Below are 20,408 nucleotides of genomic sequence, written 5' to 3'. Positions count from 1 at the left end.
TTAAATATTGTTACTTGAAATTAACTTTTAGTAATAAAGTTAGCGAAGAAAAAAAACTGTCAGTTGGATCAAACCTGGCAACCGCGCAAGAGGTAACTTTGACAGTATATTACATACTATATTTATTTTGGCAGTTGTGTATTAATAAACCTATTAATCTGTCTGTTCAAAGTAACTCTGGCTGTAGCACTTTTTCACCGAATAACTTTCGTTATATTTTATCTTCTTATAAAGAACCCCAAAGTCGCATTGAGCTGCTTAAAATTTGTGTGCATGCGCCGCCGTGTGGTCAATAGCTTGTACTACACACAATCACATTACCGCCAAATAAACAGCACAAGTAGACACATGACAGGCCTGCCAGCTAATCGTCCCAGCTAGAGCTGCCGGTACATAGTTGTCATCATGTTTGTTGCGCGTAGTATCGCGGCAGATCATAAAGATCTAATTCATGACGTATCGTATGATTTTCACGGCCGGAGGATGGCGACTTGCTCCAGCGACCAAAGTGTCAAGGTGAGCTGTACATCATAGTTTGCTAATGTTAGCATTAGCCGTTATAGCTAGCAGGATAGCCTTGCCCACATTACCGACACTCTCACCTTACATACTGAAATTACTGACTCGTTTTCCTGCAGTCGTTGACAGACGATGAGGTTGTTTGAGAAATCTTCCGCTGGTTCTTACACTCGAGGGAAATTATCTCAGTTTAATATGCTAGTCTGTTAGCTCTGGTGCTTGTAGCACACGAGCTAGGCTGGCCACAGATAAGCTCTATAGCATAGTAGTGTAGTTAAGCACTGCAGTTTTCCGACAGAGCTATCGATGTAGTGTTTATTATGTGACGACATAATAAAGGACGTACATACAAATGTCAGTGCAAAACCGGTGATAATTGTGCACAGACACGTGAGGAGTATTCAAGGTTGTGATTTTATTCCACTCAGGTCTGGGACAAAAGTGAGAACGGAGAGTGGCACTGCACAGCCAGCTGGAAGGTAAACCACCATAATTTCCTTTTCTTTTTTATTTATTACTTTATGTTTGTGTTTTTGAGTATGAACACAGCATGAAATTCAAAGTATCGATGGAGTTAATAGATGAATGCTGTTATGTGCAGACACACAGTGGATCAGTGTGGCGAGTGACCTGGGCGCATCCAGAGTTTGGACAGGTTCTAGCTTCTTGCTCCTTTGACAGAACAGCTGCTGTTTGGGAGGAGATCGTAGGAGAGTCCAATGACAAGCAGAGAGGACTGAGCCACTGGGTTAGTACACTTGCATTACATTTCCCATTTAACATAACTGTTTGTTAGATTTCACCTGAGTGTTTCATGTTGGGCTTTTTTAGATTAAGAGAACCACGCTAGTGGACAGTAGAACGTCAGTGACCGATGTGAAGTTTGCTCCTAAACACATGGGTCTTATGCTGACCACCTGCTCTGCGGATGGGGTGGTGAGGATCTACGAGGCTCCCGATGTGATGAACCTGAGTCAGTGGTCCCTGCAGCATGAGATCTCCTGCAAGCTCAGCTGCAGCTGCATCTCGTGGAACCCCTCCAGGTTAGACTGCCGGTTTACTTTGTGTAAGGAACCAAGATGAGATTCAAATGTAGAGAGCAGCTGTAGTGCTTTTATATTATTTGCTTGCATATGTTAGAACAGCGGTACCCTCGGACCAGTACCAGTCCGTGAGTCGTTTGGTAACGGGCCGTGAGAGTTGAGGCTCAGGTGTTAAATGTATGGTTTTCAGGGTTTTTATCGGTTTCAGCGTTATTTTGTTATCGTTTTTATCGTTAACTCGGTTTTCCTGGGTCTTTTCGAGTGTGTTATGAATAAATCTTCTTTTTTTCGGTACCGGTACTAGTTTTATTTTGTTGTATTTATCTGCGACACCTTAAAGGCCGGTCCGTGAAAATAATGTTGGGCATAAACCGGTCCGTCGTGCAAAAAAGGTTGGGGACCGCTGTGTTAGAACACATTTTCAGTTATTGTGCTTATGAAATAACACAATTACTACCGCTAATTCTTTCAATAAAACAGCTTACAGCTAAACTTAATGTGACTTATAGACATGCAGGTATGACAACATCATGAATAATGCTATGCAAGTATCACTTGACTTTTTCATGTGTATGTAACACCATGCTGATAACAGTCTGCTGGTGTAACCACGCGTTGTTTCCTACAAACAGCTCACGTGCCCATCCTCCCATGTTTGCTGTGGGGAGTGACGACAGCAACGTAACATACGGTGGGAAGGTTCAGATCTACGAGTACAACGAAAACACACGGTGGGTATTCATTATGAGGTTTCAAGAAGAAAATAAAAGACCGATCTGAATGTTTGAAAATGTTTTGGAAAAATTCTGTAAAGATGAGATGAAAAATACTCAAAGGATAAATTCAAATGGTTTATTATTTAGATAAGTTGAACAAAAAGTTAAGCAAGCAAGTAAATGAAGAAACAAGGTAGAGGAGAGAAAACCCCAACAATCCCCTCTGAGCAAGCACTTGGCGACAGTGGGGAGGAAAAACTGCCTTTAAATGGGCAGAAACCTCCGGCAGAACCAGGCTCAGGAGGGGACAGTCAACTGCCGGGACTGGTTGGGGGGTTAACAGAGGTGGAGCAAGACGAGGCTACATCAGGTGAGGAAGCAGTAGCGTCTCTCCTCCGGAACAAGTGGAACCATTTTTTCTTTTTTTTCAGGCACTTTTCCACGAGCGCTTTTTTTCTCCAGGATGAGATTTCTCAACTCATCAATTGTTTCTGTGTTTTGCTTTTCAAGTCTCTCACATCTTTGTTCCACCTCTTCTAATGTTGCTTGTTGTTCTTCAAGCTTGTCTTGGAGTTGTTTGGATGTTGCCTCCTGTATCAGCTTGTCCTTGTGCATGTCTGCATTTCTCTGTTGCACTTCTTTGTGCTTGTCTTCTAACTGCTCGTTTCTTTTCTGGATTTCTTGGAGCGTGAGCTGCAGGTCTTCATGTATTTTGTCTTGTTGTTCTTTTTGTGCCTGCATTTGAGTGTTTTCACGCTTCAAGTTATTATATTCCACCAAAATCACCTTAACGAGCTCTGAGTTGTTTCTCGCATTTTGCTCGATCCTTTGCTGCATCTGTGAGCAGCGTTTCTCCAGTTTGTCCTTTTCTCCTTCCACTTTAGTTGCTTTATCCTCCAGCTGATTACAAAACTCTTGCAGTTTTAGATTTTTAGACTCAAAGTCTTGGACGATACGCTTTCCTTCTTTCAGTCTTTCTTGCTGTTGCTCTTTCTGTTGAAGAAGGTCTTTATTTTGGCGCAGTGTTTCATCCAGGCTTTCTTTCAGCATTCGGTATTTTTCCTGCATGCTCTTCAGTTTGTGCTGCATGTCTCTTTGCTTTTTGTCATGCTCTTCCTTCTGTTGGAGGAATTCTTTCTTTTCTTCCACAGCTTCATGGAGCTGTCTTTGGAGGAGCTGATTGCTTCGGTCCATGTATTGGAGATCCTATTGTATCTTATCAGTCATCGTTTTATTGTCTTTGAGCTGGTTGGTCATTTCTTTTAGTTCTGCACTCTTTTGCCTGTTTTCTTTAATGAGGTGCACAATCTGCTCTCGGGTTTGAGCAAACTTGATTCCCCAGCCCTCATTAATAATTTTTATGTCCGGCTGGCGCTGTTGTCTGTCTTCCAGCTCTTTACTTTGGGCTTCCATTCGTCTACACTTGTTCTCCAGTTGAAGTTTCTCTTCTTCAATTTGTTGCATTTTTTTCTGGAGAAGGTAGTTTTCATTCCTACTCTCCTCTAACGCCCTTTGGAAGGATGACACGCCATTTGGGGAAATTGGCCGGCCACGCCAGGAAGGAGGGGCGGCGTAATCTTTTTGAATTGGTTGTTCTTTTTCTTGGAAACATGTTGGAGTTTCAATACGATGACTTTGAAAAGCTTTCCAAATGTTTCTGTGGTGAACGTTTGTAGGCTGCAAACACAGATGCTGCTGAAATGAACTAAAACTTGCTGTTTCTCACCCCCTACTTAAGGAAAAAGGGGTGCTTAACTAGTTAAAAAGAACAAAAAAACAAACAAACATTTGGTGCAGTTTTCTTGTTTTCTGGGTTGTTGTTTATTTACAGTGGAGATGAAGATCTCGAACAAGTTGATTTGTTCACATTTGCACATCTTAATTTTTAAGAGGAATGTGTTTTTTGAGTTTGTGCACTATATGCATGTAAGGCAACCGTTTCCTTTTTCACTATTTTTGTGTGCTGCATTTTTCTCTTTTAACAAAAGGGGGACAAAAGACATTTAAGTCGACCTAAGATGATTTGTTTACATTTTTGCAAGGTCTTACTGAGGTGATGCAAAGTGAAACATGCTTTCTTCTATTTTGGTAATGTGCTGGAAAAGCTTGAATTTGACCCTGAAAAATGTGTATGAACCCTGTTATTAGTGATGCACTAACCATTGAATTATGAAGACATACCAAAATAAATGACAGATTTTAATATTTATCTGTTTAAAAGGAAATATGCCAAAGCAGAGACACTCATGACGGTCACTGATGCGGTTCATGACATCGCGTTTGCTCCAAACCTGGGAAGATCTTTCCACGTGCTCGCCATTGCAACAAAAGATGTTCGAATATTTAAGCTAGTTCCGATGAGGTGAGTGTTTGCACTCTGTCTTATAGAAGGCCACAATGCACAGAAACTGGTGGAGTCATACAAATACTGCACTGAAGCCCTGCATGCAGTTCCTGAGCAGATGTTCTCTTTTTAAGATAATGCAAAATGAATATTCAATTTCCTGTTTCTTGTGTGCTCCTGACAGGAAGGAGAGCACGTCCACAGGACCCACCAAATTTGAGGTGCAGATTGTGGCTCAGTTTGACAACCATAACTCCCAGGTGTGGCGTGTGAGCTGGAATATCACCAGCACCCTGCTGGCCTCCTCTGGGGATGATGGCTGTGTGCGCCTCTGGAAAGGTGAGGGGGCTCTTAACAACTGCTTGTTTGTCTTCCTTTTACTTCAGTGACAACTTTAATAAAAGCTGTTTAATGTGGCTGTTCAGTGAATAGTACTTTTCACTGGGCATTGAATGACTTTTGTTCACTCATAGTTGGCATTGGTCATTTCCAGAATAAAGGATTTGTTGGTTCAACTGTGTAAAGAAAGCTGACGTTTTTGCACAGGTTCTCATCAAACCACAACAACTTTTTTTATTCTCTACTGTCCGAGGTGCAAATACCTACTTGTGAATACATGTTGTAATCAGATTAACCACTGTGTCTGTTTTCAGAGTATTGATTCCAGTAATCAAGCAAACTGATACTGGCAACCATTATGTCCTCCAGTTAGGAAACCTTTGCCCTCCTACCAAGCTTCAGGCTTTGTAGCTGTGTAGCAGCAGTTGCTGCTATTAATACTAGGAATATTGATTTAGTCATAGGTTAAATTGTGCAGTTATTCAAGTCATTCCACACCAGATCATTTGGAAGTGGTCCATAAGTTTATATGAAGTTGCTTCTTGTTTGAAAAATATTGGATAGATGGGATGCTGTAGTGTCTGTAACTTTGGGCGTTACCTGGATGTTTGATCTACCTTGATCCATAGTTGGGTCTTATTCAGGTGTGTCTATATACTGGTAAATGGACTGATACTTGTATAGCATCTTTCTACTTGGTTTATAATTCAAAGTGCTTCACCAAAACACACATTCATACAGTGCTTCTATCTTTTTTTCCAACATCTGCATACACACTCACACTCCCGAGTATTCAGCCTGGTGGAGTCAGGGAACGATTATTTTATTTTTTATTTGGTTTTAAAAACCAATTTTAAAAGATCTTAACAGTTTGTTTGCGCTGTAGCAGACTTTGTTTCTATACTCATAACCAAGCATCCTGACCGAGCTTACCTCTTTGTTTGTGTGATGCAGTTTGTATCAGCAGCAGGAAAAACCATAGCTTCTCTTTTCCAGGTTAAAAAATTTCATTTTATTTTGTTATGAAATGCATGTCTTAAAAGTTGGGCTAAATAGCAGTGTCAATTTTTACAAACTCCGTGCATATAGTACATCTGTTGATACGCAAGTATAGTCACAGAGTTAGCAGTCTGTCAGCATTAAAGAATTTACCTCTGCTTTGTTCTCCACATCCTGCTCTCCTTTTCTGAGAAATATGTTTTTGAAGCTGTTAAGTGCTACCTCCGAGTCCATGTCTGTTAAATGGTGTTTGTTGCTGAGCCAGCATTACACACTGGTTTTGTGATAGTTTTTACACTGACACAGATATGGGAGGGCTTCAAAAATCTGAAAGGAATGAGAGAAAGGCGTTCAGAAGCGGAGACAGGGACTGCTACAGAGAGGCCAAGTACAGGTTCACTAAAGAAGTGGACATTGCTAAACATCAGCACTCTGAGAAGATGCAGCAGCAGATCTCAGAGAATGACTCGGCCTCTGTGTGGAAAGGTTTTAGGAATATCACAAACTACAAGCCTAAAACCCCCCACTCCACTGATGACTTGCTCTTAGCCAACACCCTTAACGACTTCTACTGCCGTTTTGACGAGCCATCAGGCAGTCTTCACACCTCCAACGGCCCCAACAATAGAGGCACTTTGGACACTAATTCCCCCACCTCTCCCCCCTACATAGAGCCATCACCACCTTCAAACTGTTCACCTACAACACCCCCCTCCTCACCCCACACAAAAGAGGATTTCACACCACCTCCTCCGACCACAACTCTTCATATTCATGAAGCAGATGTGAGGAAGCAGTTTAAGAACCTGAATGCTCGGAAAGCTCCCGGCCCAGACGGTGTGTCTCCTGCCACCCTCAGACACTGTGCAAACGAGCTGGCCCCAGTGTTTTCTGGCATTTTCAACTCCTCACTGCAGGCATGTCATGTGCCTGCCTGCTTCAAGTCCTCCACCATAATCCCTGTCCCCAAGAAACCTAGGATCACTGGACTAAATGACTACAGACCCGTGGCTCTGACATCTGTGGTCATGAAGTCTTTTGAGCGCCTAGTTCTCTCCCATCTCAGGACCCTCACGGCCCCCCTCCTGGACCCCCTGCAGTTTGCATATAGAGCCAACAGGTCTGTAGACGACGCCATCAACATGGCCCTACACTTCATCCTGCAGCATCTGGACTCCCCAGGAACCTACGCCAGGATCCTGTTTGTGGACTTCAGCTCTGCCTTCAACACCATCCTTCCAGACCACCTCCGAGACAAGCTTTCCCAGATGAATGTGCCTGATCCCATCTGCCGGTGGATCACTGACTTCCTGACGGACAGGAAGCAGCATGTGAGGCTGGGAAAGAATGTCTCGGACTCCCGGACCATCAGCACCGGCTCCCCTCAGGGCTGTGTTCTTTCTCCTCTGCTCTTCTCCCTGTACACCAACTGCTGCACCTCCACCCACCAGTCTGTCAAGCTAATCAAGTTTGCAGATGACACCACCGTTATTGGACTCATCTCGGACGGGGATGAGTCTGCCTACAGGAGGGAGGTTGAACATCTGGTGTCCTGGTGCAGCCACAACAACCTGGTGCTGAATGCCCAGAAGACAGTGGAGATTATTGTGGACTTCAGGAAGCACACAGCCCCACTCCCCCCCATCATCCTGACCCACACCCCCATCACCTCTGTGGACTCATTCCGCTTCCTGGGTACCACCATCACCCAGGACCTGAAGTGGGAGCCCACCATCACCTCCGTCATTAAGAAAGCCCAGCAGAGGATGTACTTCCTGAGGCAGCTGAAGAAATTCAACCTGCCAACACGGACGATGATGCAGTTCTACACTGCAATCATCGAGTCCATCCTCACCTCCTCCATCACCGTGTGGTACGCTGGAGCCACTATCAGGGACAAACAGAGACTGCAGCGTGTTGTGCGCTCTGCTGAGAAGGTGATTGGCTGCAGACTCCCATCTCTGCAGGACCTGTACACCTCCAGGACACTGAGGCGTGCAGCCCGGATCTCAGCTGACCCTTCTCACCCTGGACACAGTCTGTTTGACCTGCTCCCCTCAGGCAGGAGGCTCCGGTCCATTCGCACCAGAACCTCTCGCCATAAGAACAGTTTCTTCCCCTCTGCTGTTGGACACATGAACAATAACCATATGACTGTCTCTGCCACTAACACATGACCCTACGCTGTGTCACTGCATCATTCTATGTTTGGCACTGATCACCACCTGCACTCATGTATATATCTTTCAACGTAGCACTCTTAATTCTTATTCTCATGTATATATCTCATGTATAGCTCATGCACATATCTTTCTACGTAGCACTTTTAATTCTTATCCCTACTTTTATTTTTTCATGTCTATTTAAGTGCTATTTATGACACTATTTAAGTGCTATTTATGACACTATGTTTGCACTGAAGCACCGCAGCAATTTCCTAATGTTGTAAACCTGCTCAACATTTGGCAATAAACCCCTTTCTGATTCTGATTCTGATTCTCAAAGTGCTAAAGCTGATAAATCCCTTCACAATAAATGGTTGTGCAGTAACTGTGTTCATAGCAACAAGTAGATTATCAAATGATTTGTGTGCTTCAGCAAAATGCACTGGTCTGGAGGAACACCAGATATTCAAGTGGAGAAAAGAGCCCTACTTGAATATCCTATGACGGTGAAAAGTTCAGCTGTCAGATTGTCCCCCTTCTCCTTTGTGTACGAAATAAATGCCGACTTTTCCTTCTGTCTCTGTGCAGCTAACTACATGGACAACTGGAAGTGCACCGGCATCCTGAAGGGAGATGGAAGCCCACTTACAGGTTCATCCGGTCAGCCCTCAGCCATGAGTACTGTGCTGGGTTCCTCTGTTCAGTCTTCCCAGAATGCGCTGAACGGGATGTCTGCAGGAAGGTAGGTGGCGTGGCGCGTCTGACGCCACTCACCCAGCCCTGCCCAAGCCAGTCAGAACTGACAACTTTGGTTTTTTTTAACGCCTCACCCTGACTGGGAGTACAGCTGCTTACTGACAAGCGTGTTGGACTCGCACTGATCCCGTGCTGCACTCATGCAAAGAGCTTGGCTTCTGGTTTTCACCACACAGGTACTATCTACATTGTACCTGTGGAGCCAGATGTGTTGTGGTGGTGACTTCCTCTCAATTTATACTGATGCATGTAATAAGAATGGTTCCACTTTGCACCGTGAGTGCAAGGACTAACTGTTTTCTTAATATATAAAAGGAAAATAAATGTGTTTATATGAGTTTGATACGTGGCCGTTCTTTCAATTTCTAGAGCTATTTTGGGATACAGAACAGAAACATTGTGCTATTAGGTTGTATTCTGTAAATGAATTTGATCAGCTTCAGTCAAAAGTCTCAACATTTGACATCATGATTAAACTGAAGTGGAGCAGGAATTTTGTGATCATTAGGTTCTGAGCCGATAGCAAATGTCAGTCTTTTGACTGTTTTTGTTATTTATTCCTCCCATTAGTTCTGCCTGGACTTTTTAACCAACACAAAATGAATATCAGCTGCTGATGTTGATAAGTACCATCTTATATTAACAGACATGCTGATATCACCTGATACAGGCATTTGGCCAATATATGAATGCATCCTGAATATTTTCTCCTTATTTTTCTCTTTTGGATTTGAATGTATCCTTGAACAAGTAGTGCCAAACTCTTTGCTGAGCAGAAAGGACAGCTTGAATGAGCCGTATTAACAGAGTGTAAACACACACACAGAACGAGTGTGAATACAGCCACTGCGAGCCTTGAATGGAGTGATAACACATTCCTCTTTTTATACAAATGAAATGTATCCACACCTGTTATTACTTCCTATTGAAACCATATTTGGTCTGCTGGCTCAGCAGCTGTTCTTGTTTTTAGCCTTCATTGTTCCCCCCTCATTCGCACATGAAGCACCAGGAAAATTTGAACGATAAATAAATTGTGTCTAAGCTCAGAGTGTGGCTGTATTTATGTTCAACTCCACCATAACCTCAGACCTAACAAAAATTCGTACGTACGTGTTTTTGACTCAACTTGTGATTCCCCTCTAACCCGAGTAACACAATATCTGTGTATTGTAAGCCAGTTAACTCAGTTCAGTTGAATTTAGGCGTTTGCAGAGCGGCGTGTGGAATTTTTCATGTATCAGAAACAAGTGTGAAGTGAGCTTTGTTTGAAGTAATGTGCTGTTGTACTGCTTATTGCATGCAGGATTGGCAAGAGAGCTCCCTTTGCTCCTCCCCTGCGGCAGCTGACCTCTCCAAAGATATACCAGCCACCCGCATATTACTAATGTGTCTTGTGCATCAGCTCCCACTTGCCCATATTTAAAATGTAAGACTCTGTAACACATTTCACAAATGGATACTTGGGTATTACTGATTGAAACTTTAATTTTTTGCAACAAATCTGGCATGAACCTTGCAAAACATTGATTCCTTTCTTTTTGTGCTTAAACCTTTTTTTTTTTTCTTTCTTTTTTTTTAAAATGTCACTGTCTTCCCTCTTACCTTTTTAGTGTCTGGACCAAACATGCATCCTTCTCCTTTTAATTTCTCTTTTTTTTGCTTCCTTTTATTTGTTCACCCTCTGTGTATTCCCTTTGTTGTCTTTTCTTTCCGTCCACGTATTTGCCGTCTTTGTCTCCTCCTCCTTCTTTTTCTTACTTCAGGTATTTCTTTCCTCCTCTGGACCCCCCTAGAGCGGGTATTGTGTATGGTCACCTGCTGCCTCCTTCTTCCCTAATAGAGCACTGTGATACTGAGCCCATTCAGCCTCAGCAGCAGCCTCTTCCCCGCAGGCTGTCCTCCAGGGCACTGCTGCCCTTACCAGAAGCTGAAGGGCAATGATTTTTTTTTCTCTTCCCCTGTGTGTTTTAGTTAAATAAGACAGGGTATCATTTTTGAAATAGTTTTGGATGAAAAAGAAAATTTCCTTTCATTTCTAATAAAGATTTTTTTTCACTTTTCTAAAGGTTTATGTTTTTTTTCCCTCTGCATATTATTAAAGAAAACCTTTGGAAGATCTAATGCGTTGGTACAGAGAGTCATTTAAATAATGTATATGGTATTGTGTGAATAATAAACTCAGCATTTTTAAACTAAGCTGATTTTTTGTTGTTGTTGGGAGGGGGGCGTGCAATCATCGGGTATTGTTGGCTGGTAAATTGGAAAACTTCTGTCAGTTGTGTCTGAAAGGGGGACATGTTTGTCTTTCTGCTTATGGAAGTCTATAATTAGAATGGGTGGAAGTAAGACTCAGAAATAAATGATATAAAGGGGGGGTGTTATTTTTGACTGCTTCTCCTTTACAATCAAAGAAGAAGAAAGGCATAGTCATTCCACATGATTGACTGGAAATAATATGGTCATCTTGGGCCAGGAAGTTTTAAAAAAATCTTTTTAAAAGCTCTTGAATCTATGTTTGTCCTAGCCATTTATAAAACTTGGTGATACCTGGTAGCTCTTGGACACTGATGTGTTTCTTTAGGGCCTAACCATTAGTTGCATATTGCGTTATATAACCTTTTCCTTTTTAGTGTGAACAGCTGTCTTTTGGCTGTGCTATACATTTCCTTGGCGTTATTTGTGAAGGATCACATGTCAGCAAGGGGCTAGTCATGCAACACATCAAGACTGTCCTGCCCCCCTCCCTGGATCCCTTCCAGTTTGCCTATCGGCCCAACCGCTCAACCGATGATGCCATCTCCACTGCACTCCACTCGGCACTCACACACCTGGACAAAAATGACTCATATGTTCGAATGCTGTTCATAGATTTCAGTTCAGCATTCAACACCATAATCCCCCAACAGCTCATTCAAAAACTGGTCCAGCTGGGGCTCAACACCTCACTGTGCAACTGGCTGTTGGATTTCCTCACCGGAAGACCTCAAGCAGTACGGGTTGGCAGTAATACATCCAGCACCATCATTTTAAACACGGGGGCCCCGCAGGGATGTGTGCTGAGCCCCCTCCTCTTCACTCTGCTGACCCATGACTGCACTCCATCATACAGCTCCAACCTCTTCATCAAGTTTGCGGACGACACAACGGTGGTGGGTCTCATTAGCAACAGGGATGAGACCGACTACAGAAGTGAGGTGAGACGCCTGGCCACGTGGTGTGCTGACAACAATCTCTCTCTGAATGTGGAGAAGACGAAGGAGATTGTTGTGGACTTCAGGAGAATGCACACCCAACATGCTCCTCTGACCATTGACGGAGCGTCTGTGGAGAGAGTGAGCAACACCAAGTTCTTGGGTGTGCACATCACAGAGGATCTCTCCTGGACGTACAACACCACAGCACTGGCCAAGAAATCACAGCAGCGTCTCTTCTTTCTCCGCAAACTAAGAAGAGCAGGAGCACCAGCCCCCATCATGTACACTTTCTACAGAGGCACCATCGAGAGCATCCTGTCGAGCTGCATCACTGTGTGGTTTGGAGCCTGCAATGCGTCCTGTCATAGAACCCTCCAACGCATAGTGAGAGCTGCAGAGAGGATCATTGGTGTCTCTCTCCCCTCCCTCCAGGACATTTACAGCACCCGTCTCACTAAAAAAGCCCTTTGCATAGCGGCTGATCCCACACACCCAATGCAAAGCTTCTTCAAGCTGCTGCCGTCGGGGAGGAGACTGCGGAGTCTCCAGGCCAGGACCAGCAGGCTGAAGGACAGCTTCATCCATCAGGCTGTCAGGAAGCTTAACTCCCTCCCGATTCTGCCCCCTCTCCCCTCTCTCCTCCACGGTCTCACTGAACTCTGTCACACACACACAAACACACACACTCTCTGACTCACTCACTGGCCTGCACCAGTTACCAGTCACTTTGTGGAGCATTGGACTGCCATTACCTCATAAGACTTTGTTGTTACACTTTCTCTTACCGTACATTACTAAATCTCCATTTGCACTATTTGCCTATTTGCACTACTCTGCCTGGTTTACACTCAATGTCACTTACCCATTATATTGTATATTATATAGCTTTCTTGTTATATGTAAAATTGTATTTATTTAAATTTTTACTTTTTAATTATTTTACTTGCATTTTTTAATCACTTTTATATTTAAATATATTTAAATGTTCATTTGCTATTTATCTAGGGATTGAAGAGTAACGCAATTTCTATTCTCCGTATGTCCTGTACATGTGGCAGAATCGACAAATAAAGTTGACTTTGACTTTGACTTTGATTCTCCTGCCAATATCGCTCCAAAATTAGGCAAAACTGACAATATATGCCATTAGTATTTTCACAGAGGGTTAACATTGACAGGGAGGACAACATTTCATATCGTGGCACTCCTAATAAACGGAACGCATGGGATGTGGGATGACAACTCTTTCAGCAGTCAGCTGTTTGCGACCCTCGGTACTCTTGCAGCTGTTTGGCAGGACATACGATACAAGAAAATCCTCACTTGGCCATTAACGACTTGTGTGACACGCTTTGCTTAATAACTGGGCGCTAATTCATAATAAATATAACAACCTATCAACTATTGCAGATAATTTAGTGGTATACGTATTATTAGATAAGTTATGGCTGGAGTTCAAAAGAGCACATTCCGTCTTTCATTCATCTGAGGACAAGCGCTTTACTGATAAATGAATAAGCACTTTTCTTAACCGCCCCAAGCATACAGTCATTGGCCCCAAGCTGCCAAATCCATTGGAATGACATAGATAGTAACCAATCATCATTGGCAATTTCCTCCCTCATAGGTTTTCTGTCCAATCCGCGTCGTCTAAAATTGATTAAGTCCCGCCTTTGTGATATGACGCTCACGCGGGCTTCCTGTGGCTTCTGGGCGCTGTTTGGTCCTACGAACTATTGTACGGTTTGTTTGATATGTCAGATTTTAAGTAATAATGATTAGTCTAAGTTATTTCGAAGTTACATTTGGCATTTGAACCGTTTATAAGGACAAAGTTCGAGTTGGAGAAAAACTATTTATCCCTGGGCCCGCTTACTTCTGGAGTGTTGAATGTGAGTTGAAGTCCGATAAACGTTTATAATTGAATTCCCTTGCTGGAGTATAACAGTCTAAGAAGAAATAATTAGCGAGCAGGTGAAGCTTGTTCACTTATATGTGCTGTCTGCAAAATGTCTTCTTACACACTCTAACTTAAAGAACCAAAAACAATGGGGTAGCTTAAATCTGCAACGTGCTGGCGAGTTCCACAGACCCTTTTGTTTTTAGCAAGTAGCCTGTTAGCTTAGAAGTTAGCCCACCTAGTGTAGTTGGCTAGTTAAGTTCTCTTAATTTGTTTATTCAATAGACTTGAACCGTATACCTGCGAAACAACATGTATGATGACGTTCCCCAAAGAAAATACTTAAGTCAATAGTTTTCACGATTGAAAGGTGGTATTAAGAAGCTGATGTTTGCTAAATAAGCACACGAGTGGGCACAAGATGTGTTTTACCTGGTCCTTTATTGCTACCGTTCATTTTTCTAGACATTACAGATGGTCATCACCTGAACGGAACCTAAGCCACATTTGGCACTCACCCTGCTCCCTTCAAAAGCAATGGCAGACAGTTTTTACAAACTGGAAGATGAAGCCTTCCCAAGTTTCCTCTGCAAGTCTCTGGACAGCGCCAGTGGCCGCCCCACACTGGGAAATGTGACATTGGGTTCAGGCCCAGGACTGCCGGTGGCTGCCTCTACTGTGGCTAAAATTAGACGCGAATCTGACAACAGGTGGGAGTATGCTGTTGGCTTTGGGCTGATGTGACTTGTTTTAGAAATGCTCTGAGGCTAAAAATAGATCTCAGGTTCTTTGTTTGCAATACAAGGATGGCAGTATTTCAAAAATGCCTGCTAAAAAACAAACAAACAACTGTGTATATTTGTTAATGAAAAAGGAAAAGCAGCTCTTTGTGGTCTCTGACATGTTTAACAAAGTTTATAGGTAATATATTAATTCTGGGTGAGCATATAGGTGCTAAATGTAATTAAGGGTGCTGATAATTATTTACAGTTGATTTTTGTGTTAACAAGCTGCTTTTTGCACTATTTGCTCATTTTATAGAGACGATCCCATTGAGGTTTCATACCTGGATAGCAGAGTGCTGCAGCATTCTGGTCTACAGTCATCTGAAGTAGAACAGCCCAAGTTTGCCCTCAGCTTCAAAGATGACATGTGAGTATAGAAATACATGTAATTCACGCTGCTCATTGTTGCCTGTAAAATCTCTGGTTAAAAAACAAACAAACAAAAAACTGTAGTGTGTAATACTGCAGCCAACTTCCAATTGTTGGATCAATAGTCAGGATAGATGTTTTGTAGTTTGAAGGATGAGAAACCAAATACTGAAATGTAGTAACTCTAATCTTTAGTGTCGATTTTACTTGAGGTGTGTACCGTTGTCATCTCTGTGAAAATAAATGCCCTTTTTAAAAAAAAAAAATGTTTCAAATGCAGTGAAGTGGATACACAGCGGTTGTTGTTAGTATGAATTTAATGTTTTACACACACACACACACACACAGTATAAACCTGACTAATAGATAAGTAATTACTTTAACTCAACTTTGGTGTGTTTTACTAATGTGTTCTGAATAGGGCTGCCACAAACGATTATTTTGATAGTCGACTAGTCACCGATTATTTTTGCGATTAGTCGACTAATCAGATCATCATCCATTGGACGTACAGCGTACAGCTTATTGCACCAGCAGCATCTGGTCTTACATAACTATCATTAGCTTACAGCTTGAAGTGTTTGTGCTAACTAAAAATAAAGACAAGATGGTAGTTTATTAATTTTTAATGAAATTTGCAGATTGTTTCGGTGAAGTTTAATAAACTCCTTGCTTTCTAAAATATAACAGGACACCGGAGTATATTCTCCAGCTCTCACACTTCTGACAATCAGCTGTCTGCTTGACAGTTTTAGCTGTGCAAAAACTATAACTTTAATCTCAGCCAAACCGATTTACTCAGGAACAAATAAAATACTAAAGAAAGCCAAACAATAACATTTTTAAGTTATCTAAGTGACTTATATATATATGTTTAACCTGACTAGCGAAAGACAGCGGTGGGTTTGAAAACGATTTGCCGGGAGTCCGGTGTTCTCACGGCTCTAGTTAGCCTTGCCCCCGCCTAGCTAACGAGCTAGTGGGCAACAGACGTCTCCGAAAACGTCGGAGCGCTTTTGAAAATATGTGGTGTCTTGATAAACTGAGCAGATATTTGAGGTTTACACAGCTACATTCAAGCCTGAAAATATGTTAAACATTTATTTTGTGCCCCAGAAAGAATAATAAGAGTAAAGTTAAAACTAACTAGCTGCCGCCATTGTTGACAACTGCGCTGGGCTGCGCTATGAATTCTGGGACACAGCTTCTTCTTCTTCGGGGTTTAACGGCAGCTGGCATCCTTGTACATGCAGTGCTGCCATCTTCTGTTTCAGTCCGTTATTACACTCTTAAATCCTACTACCGGTACTCATTCCTGCGTCCTTTGTGATCTTACAAAGCTTCAAACGATGCGTCGACTATTAAATTAGTCGTCGACGATTTTAATAGTCGACATAATCGTGACTAGTCGACTAATCGTGGCAGCCCTAGTTCTGAATTATTTACATCCCTGTCATTGTTACAGGGATAATGCAGATGACTTCATTGCAGCCCATCGTCTTTCAGACAAGCTTTTGAAGATTAATCTGGATGAGAGTGCATCCAGAAATCAAGGCTCCATGCTGGGCCTTGGTACTACACAGGCAGGCTCAGTATGTGGCCATCCCACAGAACTTGGAACAGGTAAATTCTTGTGCCCCTGGCTCTATTGACTTTTTCAGGCACACGTTAAGTAATATTTCTGGCTTCATCAGTCTATTCAAGTGACTCCGTTCTCCATTCAGACTTAGCTCACTTTTAAATTGTGTGCTATGTACTACTTGAATGTGTACTATGGTTCTTTCTGTTGCTGTTGTGGTAATGCAAAGAACCATGGTACACGTGAGTTACGGCCCTTAAATGTAGTTAATAACTTGAGTGTTGCTTGTTCTTATAAATCAACCGCTTCATACTGATCTGTTATGTAAGAGTGTTTGCCTAAAGTTGTTTTGTTTTTTGTTTGCTTGAGGCTTTTGGGGGGCAATGTGTACATGCTCATTTGATCCACCTGTACGAAAGTGTTACTGATGAACTTTGTGTCTCTTCTAACAGATCTGTCAACAGGGCTTCTGACATTTGCTCATTTTGGACATAAAGATGTCACAGACAAAAAGGTACCACCTTTCCATACATGCTGATCAGTTTCCTGTTGATTTATATCTGTATGATGTGTCATGAGACTGCTGTCCAAAGATTTGGACTATTTCTTTCCCTACTCATTTTCTGTGTTCTATATTTTCTGTCGTGATGTGCAAAAATACAGAGTTTGAGTCACTGTTTAAAAGCCACCATTTCACTTCTTCTAAACTTTTGAATGTCTTGATATCTAGCTCTTTCTACAATGCAGTATTTTTGTTACAAGTTTTTTTTAAATCAAACTCACCTTTTTTATTTGCTAACAAAATTTCTGTAAAGTTGCTTTCATTGCATTCCTCTGTTGTTCAGTCCATACAGGTTCAGGCCTTACCATCTAGAGTTGAAAACAACCAGGTACTGAGGGAAGGAGTGGGCAGTGACCATTTTAGTGACAGCAACTCAAGCTTCCTGGCCAATGAGAAGCTCATGTCTGTGGATAGTATGAATAGCGACCTAACAGGTAAGTCAGACCTTTAAGTCCTTAGAGTCACGCTTTGTACATCGTTCCTATTTCAGTTGGATGAATTTAACACCGAGCAGGTGTGATATTTGTGATTCAGTCACACACATACTTGGTGTTTGGTCACCAGATGATGACATTGATGTAAACAACCTGCCTGATGATGAGCTGGAGCTGTACTTCAATAAGCTGGTCCCTCCTGCTATGCAGAGAGGCAGAGTGGAGGGCCAGGAGATTCCTGCAACTGTAAGGCTCTTTCCGCTCTACTTTGCTGACTTTGCTGACTTTACTGACTTATACATTTTACTAGCACCACTTTTAAAAGAATGCAAGCTAAAATCTTTGTTTCAGAGTTCTCGCTAACACAGTATATCTTTCATAGGGAGTGCCAGGTGCTGCTGATGTCCTGTCCAACCCAAGTTCTACAGAGCCTGAACAGTACAGAGATCAATTCCTTGATCAGTCTGATCAGGTGAGCATGTTGATACATTGCTTTGTGACTGTGTACTGATTTCAGCTCAGGCAGAGAATGGTAACTTGTGTTTGAAACTACAGGTCAGTTTAGACAGCTGACCCCAAAAATAAGGGTTTAGCAAGAACCTCGTTTGCTTGACTTTTGGTTTGCTTGTACTTTTCTTAATCATATTTGGGCCAGATATTAAAAGCTGTATGTTTTACTTTCTCTCAATTTAAAAAAAAAAAAAAAAAAAAAAAAATCAGGAGGATTTCCAGATGCCCGATGTGCGCCTGGCTGCCACAGGTATGGACTCCTGTCCAGCCAGTGATGAGGACACAGAGGATGAGCTGGAATCTGCAAGAAGGAGCAGTGATGCTGCCAGGACTCGGCTGCTGCCAAGCACATCCAGACAGCTGGTCAGAAATACAAAAAGAAATATTATCGGATATTTTTACATTTACATGTTTTGGTCACCAGTAGATCCACTGTTTTATTTTCAATCAAAGTGAACTGCATTCTCAATATTGTTTTACTTATTGCATGTGTTTTTCTCATGTGTTTTTCTCTGTGTGAATCGACAGGTTGGACAAAGCAACCGTCCCACTTTCAGGCCAGGTCTAGAAGGAGGCAGTTCTGAGGATGAGGCTTCCAGTGGTCGGGGTGGTGCATCCTCATCTGGGATTGGACACAGGCGATCCGCTGAAGGTCAAGTCATCAACCCTCCTGTCACAGGTATAACACCCATCTTTAATGTTTGCTGTGTGTGTCTGTAGTAGTAGTAGTAGTGACAAAACTGTCATACCACAATCCCGTCATATCGTTAAACCAGCAGTAGATTATGTGAAAATGAGAAACAAATTTCCCGAGCGTCTTGTATAACCCACAGTTTTTTGTTTGGTGCTGTGTAACATCAGGAGATGGAGGAGGTGGGGATGGGAGCAGTGGCAGTGAAGAAAGTGGAAACGATGGAGGAGTGTCAACCATGCCTCTTCCAGCAGCAACTAATGTCCAGACCACCTACGATGCCCTGCGTGGGTTGGGGATTGTGGGTAGCAGTGCTGTTGGTGAAGATGAGGACGATAATCTGAACGGTCTTCCAGTACATGGAAGAATCAGCCTTCCCAGACATACAAAGGTACGAATGGGCTCTGTACTCGGTAGTTGGTGGCAAATAATTATTTCTATGTCATGGTTAACATGACTGTGGTTTTAAGACATGAAATGTTTAAGCCCTTAAAAATTTCTGTCATTCCTAAATGTTTGTGTTTTCTTTTTTTTAGTTGTCCTTGAAGTAAAAGTGAAAGTTAACACTTAAAACATATCTTGATTGCTTGATTTCAAATTCATATAGTGTTAAGAATGATTCCCTTATACAGATCTTTATGAACCTGGCTTTCTGAAAACAACAGGTTAATTGAATTAAGCTTGTGATAGTTATTACTCCTTAGCTATAAAAGGTTGATGGGGTATTAGTGTCACCCCATCAGGGTGACCTCAAGATCAGAGGTCAAGTTTTCTGAAACTCTTGTGAATAAGATGACTCGATAACGAGGCTATGTTGGACTTTCAAATTGATACCATAGGTGTGTCTACTAGAAATCTCACTGAATCCCACTGACCTTGACCTCAAGGTTAGAGGTCAAGTTTTCTGAAAGGCACCTAGGATTTTCAAATTGATACCATAGGTGCATCTATTAGGAAGCATTGGGGTAGTAGTGGTAAACACCAATATTTTTCTTTTTGTTGTAGAAGTTGTGAAATCTATTTATCAATGCCAAATGTAAGTCTTACCTTTTTGATTGACCATAAAAGCCTTTGCAAAAGCTATGACCAAAAAAAAAAAACCACATTCATTTGTTCATGAAGTTTACAATTAAGTGTTTCACCGTTTGGACCCCTGATAGATGGAAAATATAACTCGGCCTTGACTGTGTGTGTTTGTTTTTTGTCTTTTTGTTTTAATTTTAAGTAAAAATGTTACTTTTTTATTTTCAGATGGGTGACCGTGTGGGTCCTGTTGGAACAGGAGAGACCAGCTCCTCTCTGGGGATCTCTGGGGCATCTCAGAGGCTTTCTCATGTCAGCTGGAGCAAGGCCCTGGACAGACAGGAGGCACTGGTAAGTACAAGTGCTATATGTAACTGCAGTTGACCAGCTCGTGGTCATTTCAGTCATGCATGGCTATACTTATTATATATTGTGCATACTATGCTGTTACCACTGTAATAGTGTTTTGCACATTTT

At 42.2% G+C, this 20,408-nt stretch overlaps 2 protein-coding genes and 1 pseudogene across 8 annotated transcripts in view; 2 read left to right on the top strand and 1 right to left on the bottom strand.

Annotated features, from left to right (window-relative positions):
* Positions 1–246: 246 nt before the first annotated feature.
* Positions 247–11,080, top strand: seh1l (SEH1-like (S. cerevisiae)). Of its 4 annotated transcripts, none has more exons than XM_085472961.1 (10): positions 251–516; positions 948–998; positions 1,121–1,267; positions 1,351–1,562; positions 2,195–2,293; positions 4,500–4,640; positions 4,807–4,961; positions 8,714–8,867; positions 10,188–10,310; positions 10,495–10,715. In XM_085472961.1, the coding sequence occupies exons 1-9, from the start codon at positions 406–408 to the stop codon at positions 10,267–10,269; spliced, it is 1,152 nt and encodes a 383-aa protein (XP_085329087.1). In that variant the 5' UTR covers positions 251–405; the 3' UTR covers positions 10,270–10,310; positions 10,495–10,715. The 4 variants fall into 4 exon arrangements, with proteins under 4 accessions (XP_085329084.1, XP_085329087.1, XP_085329088.1 ...); XM_085472962.1 differs by having other exon boundaries at positions 10,648–10,710; XM_085472958.1 differs by lacking the exon at positions 10,188–10,310 and having other exon boundaries at positions 247–516; positions 10,648–11,080.
* On the bottom strand, positions 2,418–4,155 carry LOC146698025 (uncharacterized; annotated as a pseudogene).
* A 2,678-nt stretch (positions 11,081–13,758) lies between the features above and the next one.
* The window catches only part of cep192 (centrosomal protein 192), a 35,050-nt gene continuing 28,400 nt past the window's right edge, over positions 13,759–20,408 (top strand). For 2 of the 4 annotated variants that reach the window (XM_085472956.1, XM_085472954.1), the window contains exons 1-12: positions 13,768–13,970; positions 14,444–14,688; positions 15,020–15,130; positions 16,598–16,755; positions 17,164–17,225; positions 17,557–17,707; positions 17,838–17,953; positions 18,090–18,179; positions 18,428–18,580; positions 18,746–18,896; positions 19,079–19,299; positions 20,160–20,282. In XM_085472956.1, coding sequence (XP_085329082.1) covers positions 14,516–14,688; positions 15,020–15,130; positions 16,598–16,755; positions 17,164–17,225; positions 17,557–17,707; positions 17,838–17,953; positions 18,090–18,179; positions 18,428–18,580; positions 18,746–18,896; positions 19,079–19,299; positions 20,160–20,282 — 1,509 coding nt within the window. In that variant the 5' untranslated portion in view covers positions 13,768–13,970; positions 14,444–14,515. Of the gene's footprint in view, positions 13,971–14,443; positions 14,689–15,019; positions 15,131–16,597; positions 16,756–17,163; positions 17,226–17,556; positions 17,708–17,837; positions 17,954–18,089; positions 18,180–18,427; positions 18,581–18,745; positions 18,897–19,078; positions 19,300–20,159; positions 20,283–20,408 lie in introns of all 4 variants that reach the window. The other 2 variants (XM_085472955.1, XM_085472957.1) reach the window with 2 other exon arrangements.

Source organism: Copadichromis virginalis, linkage group LG11 (genome assembly GCF_057382275.1).
Source record: "Copadichromis virginalis isolate Kocher_CV1m ecotype Utaka linkage group LG11, C_Virginalis_male_GT1.1, whole genome shotgun sequence".
Lineage (NCBI taxonomy): Eukaryota > Metazoa > Chordata > Actinopteri > Cichliformes > Cichlidae > Copadichromis > Copadichromis virginalis.
The sequence above is the reverse complement of the archived record's forward strand: the minus strand, read 5'-3'. Positions and strand labels throughout refer to the sequence as shown.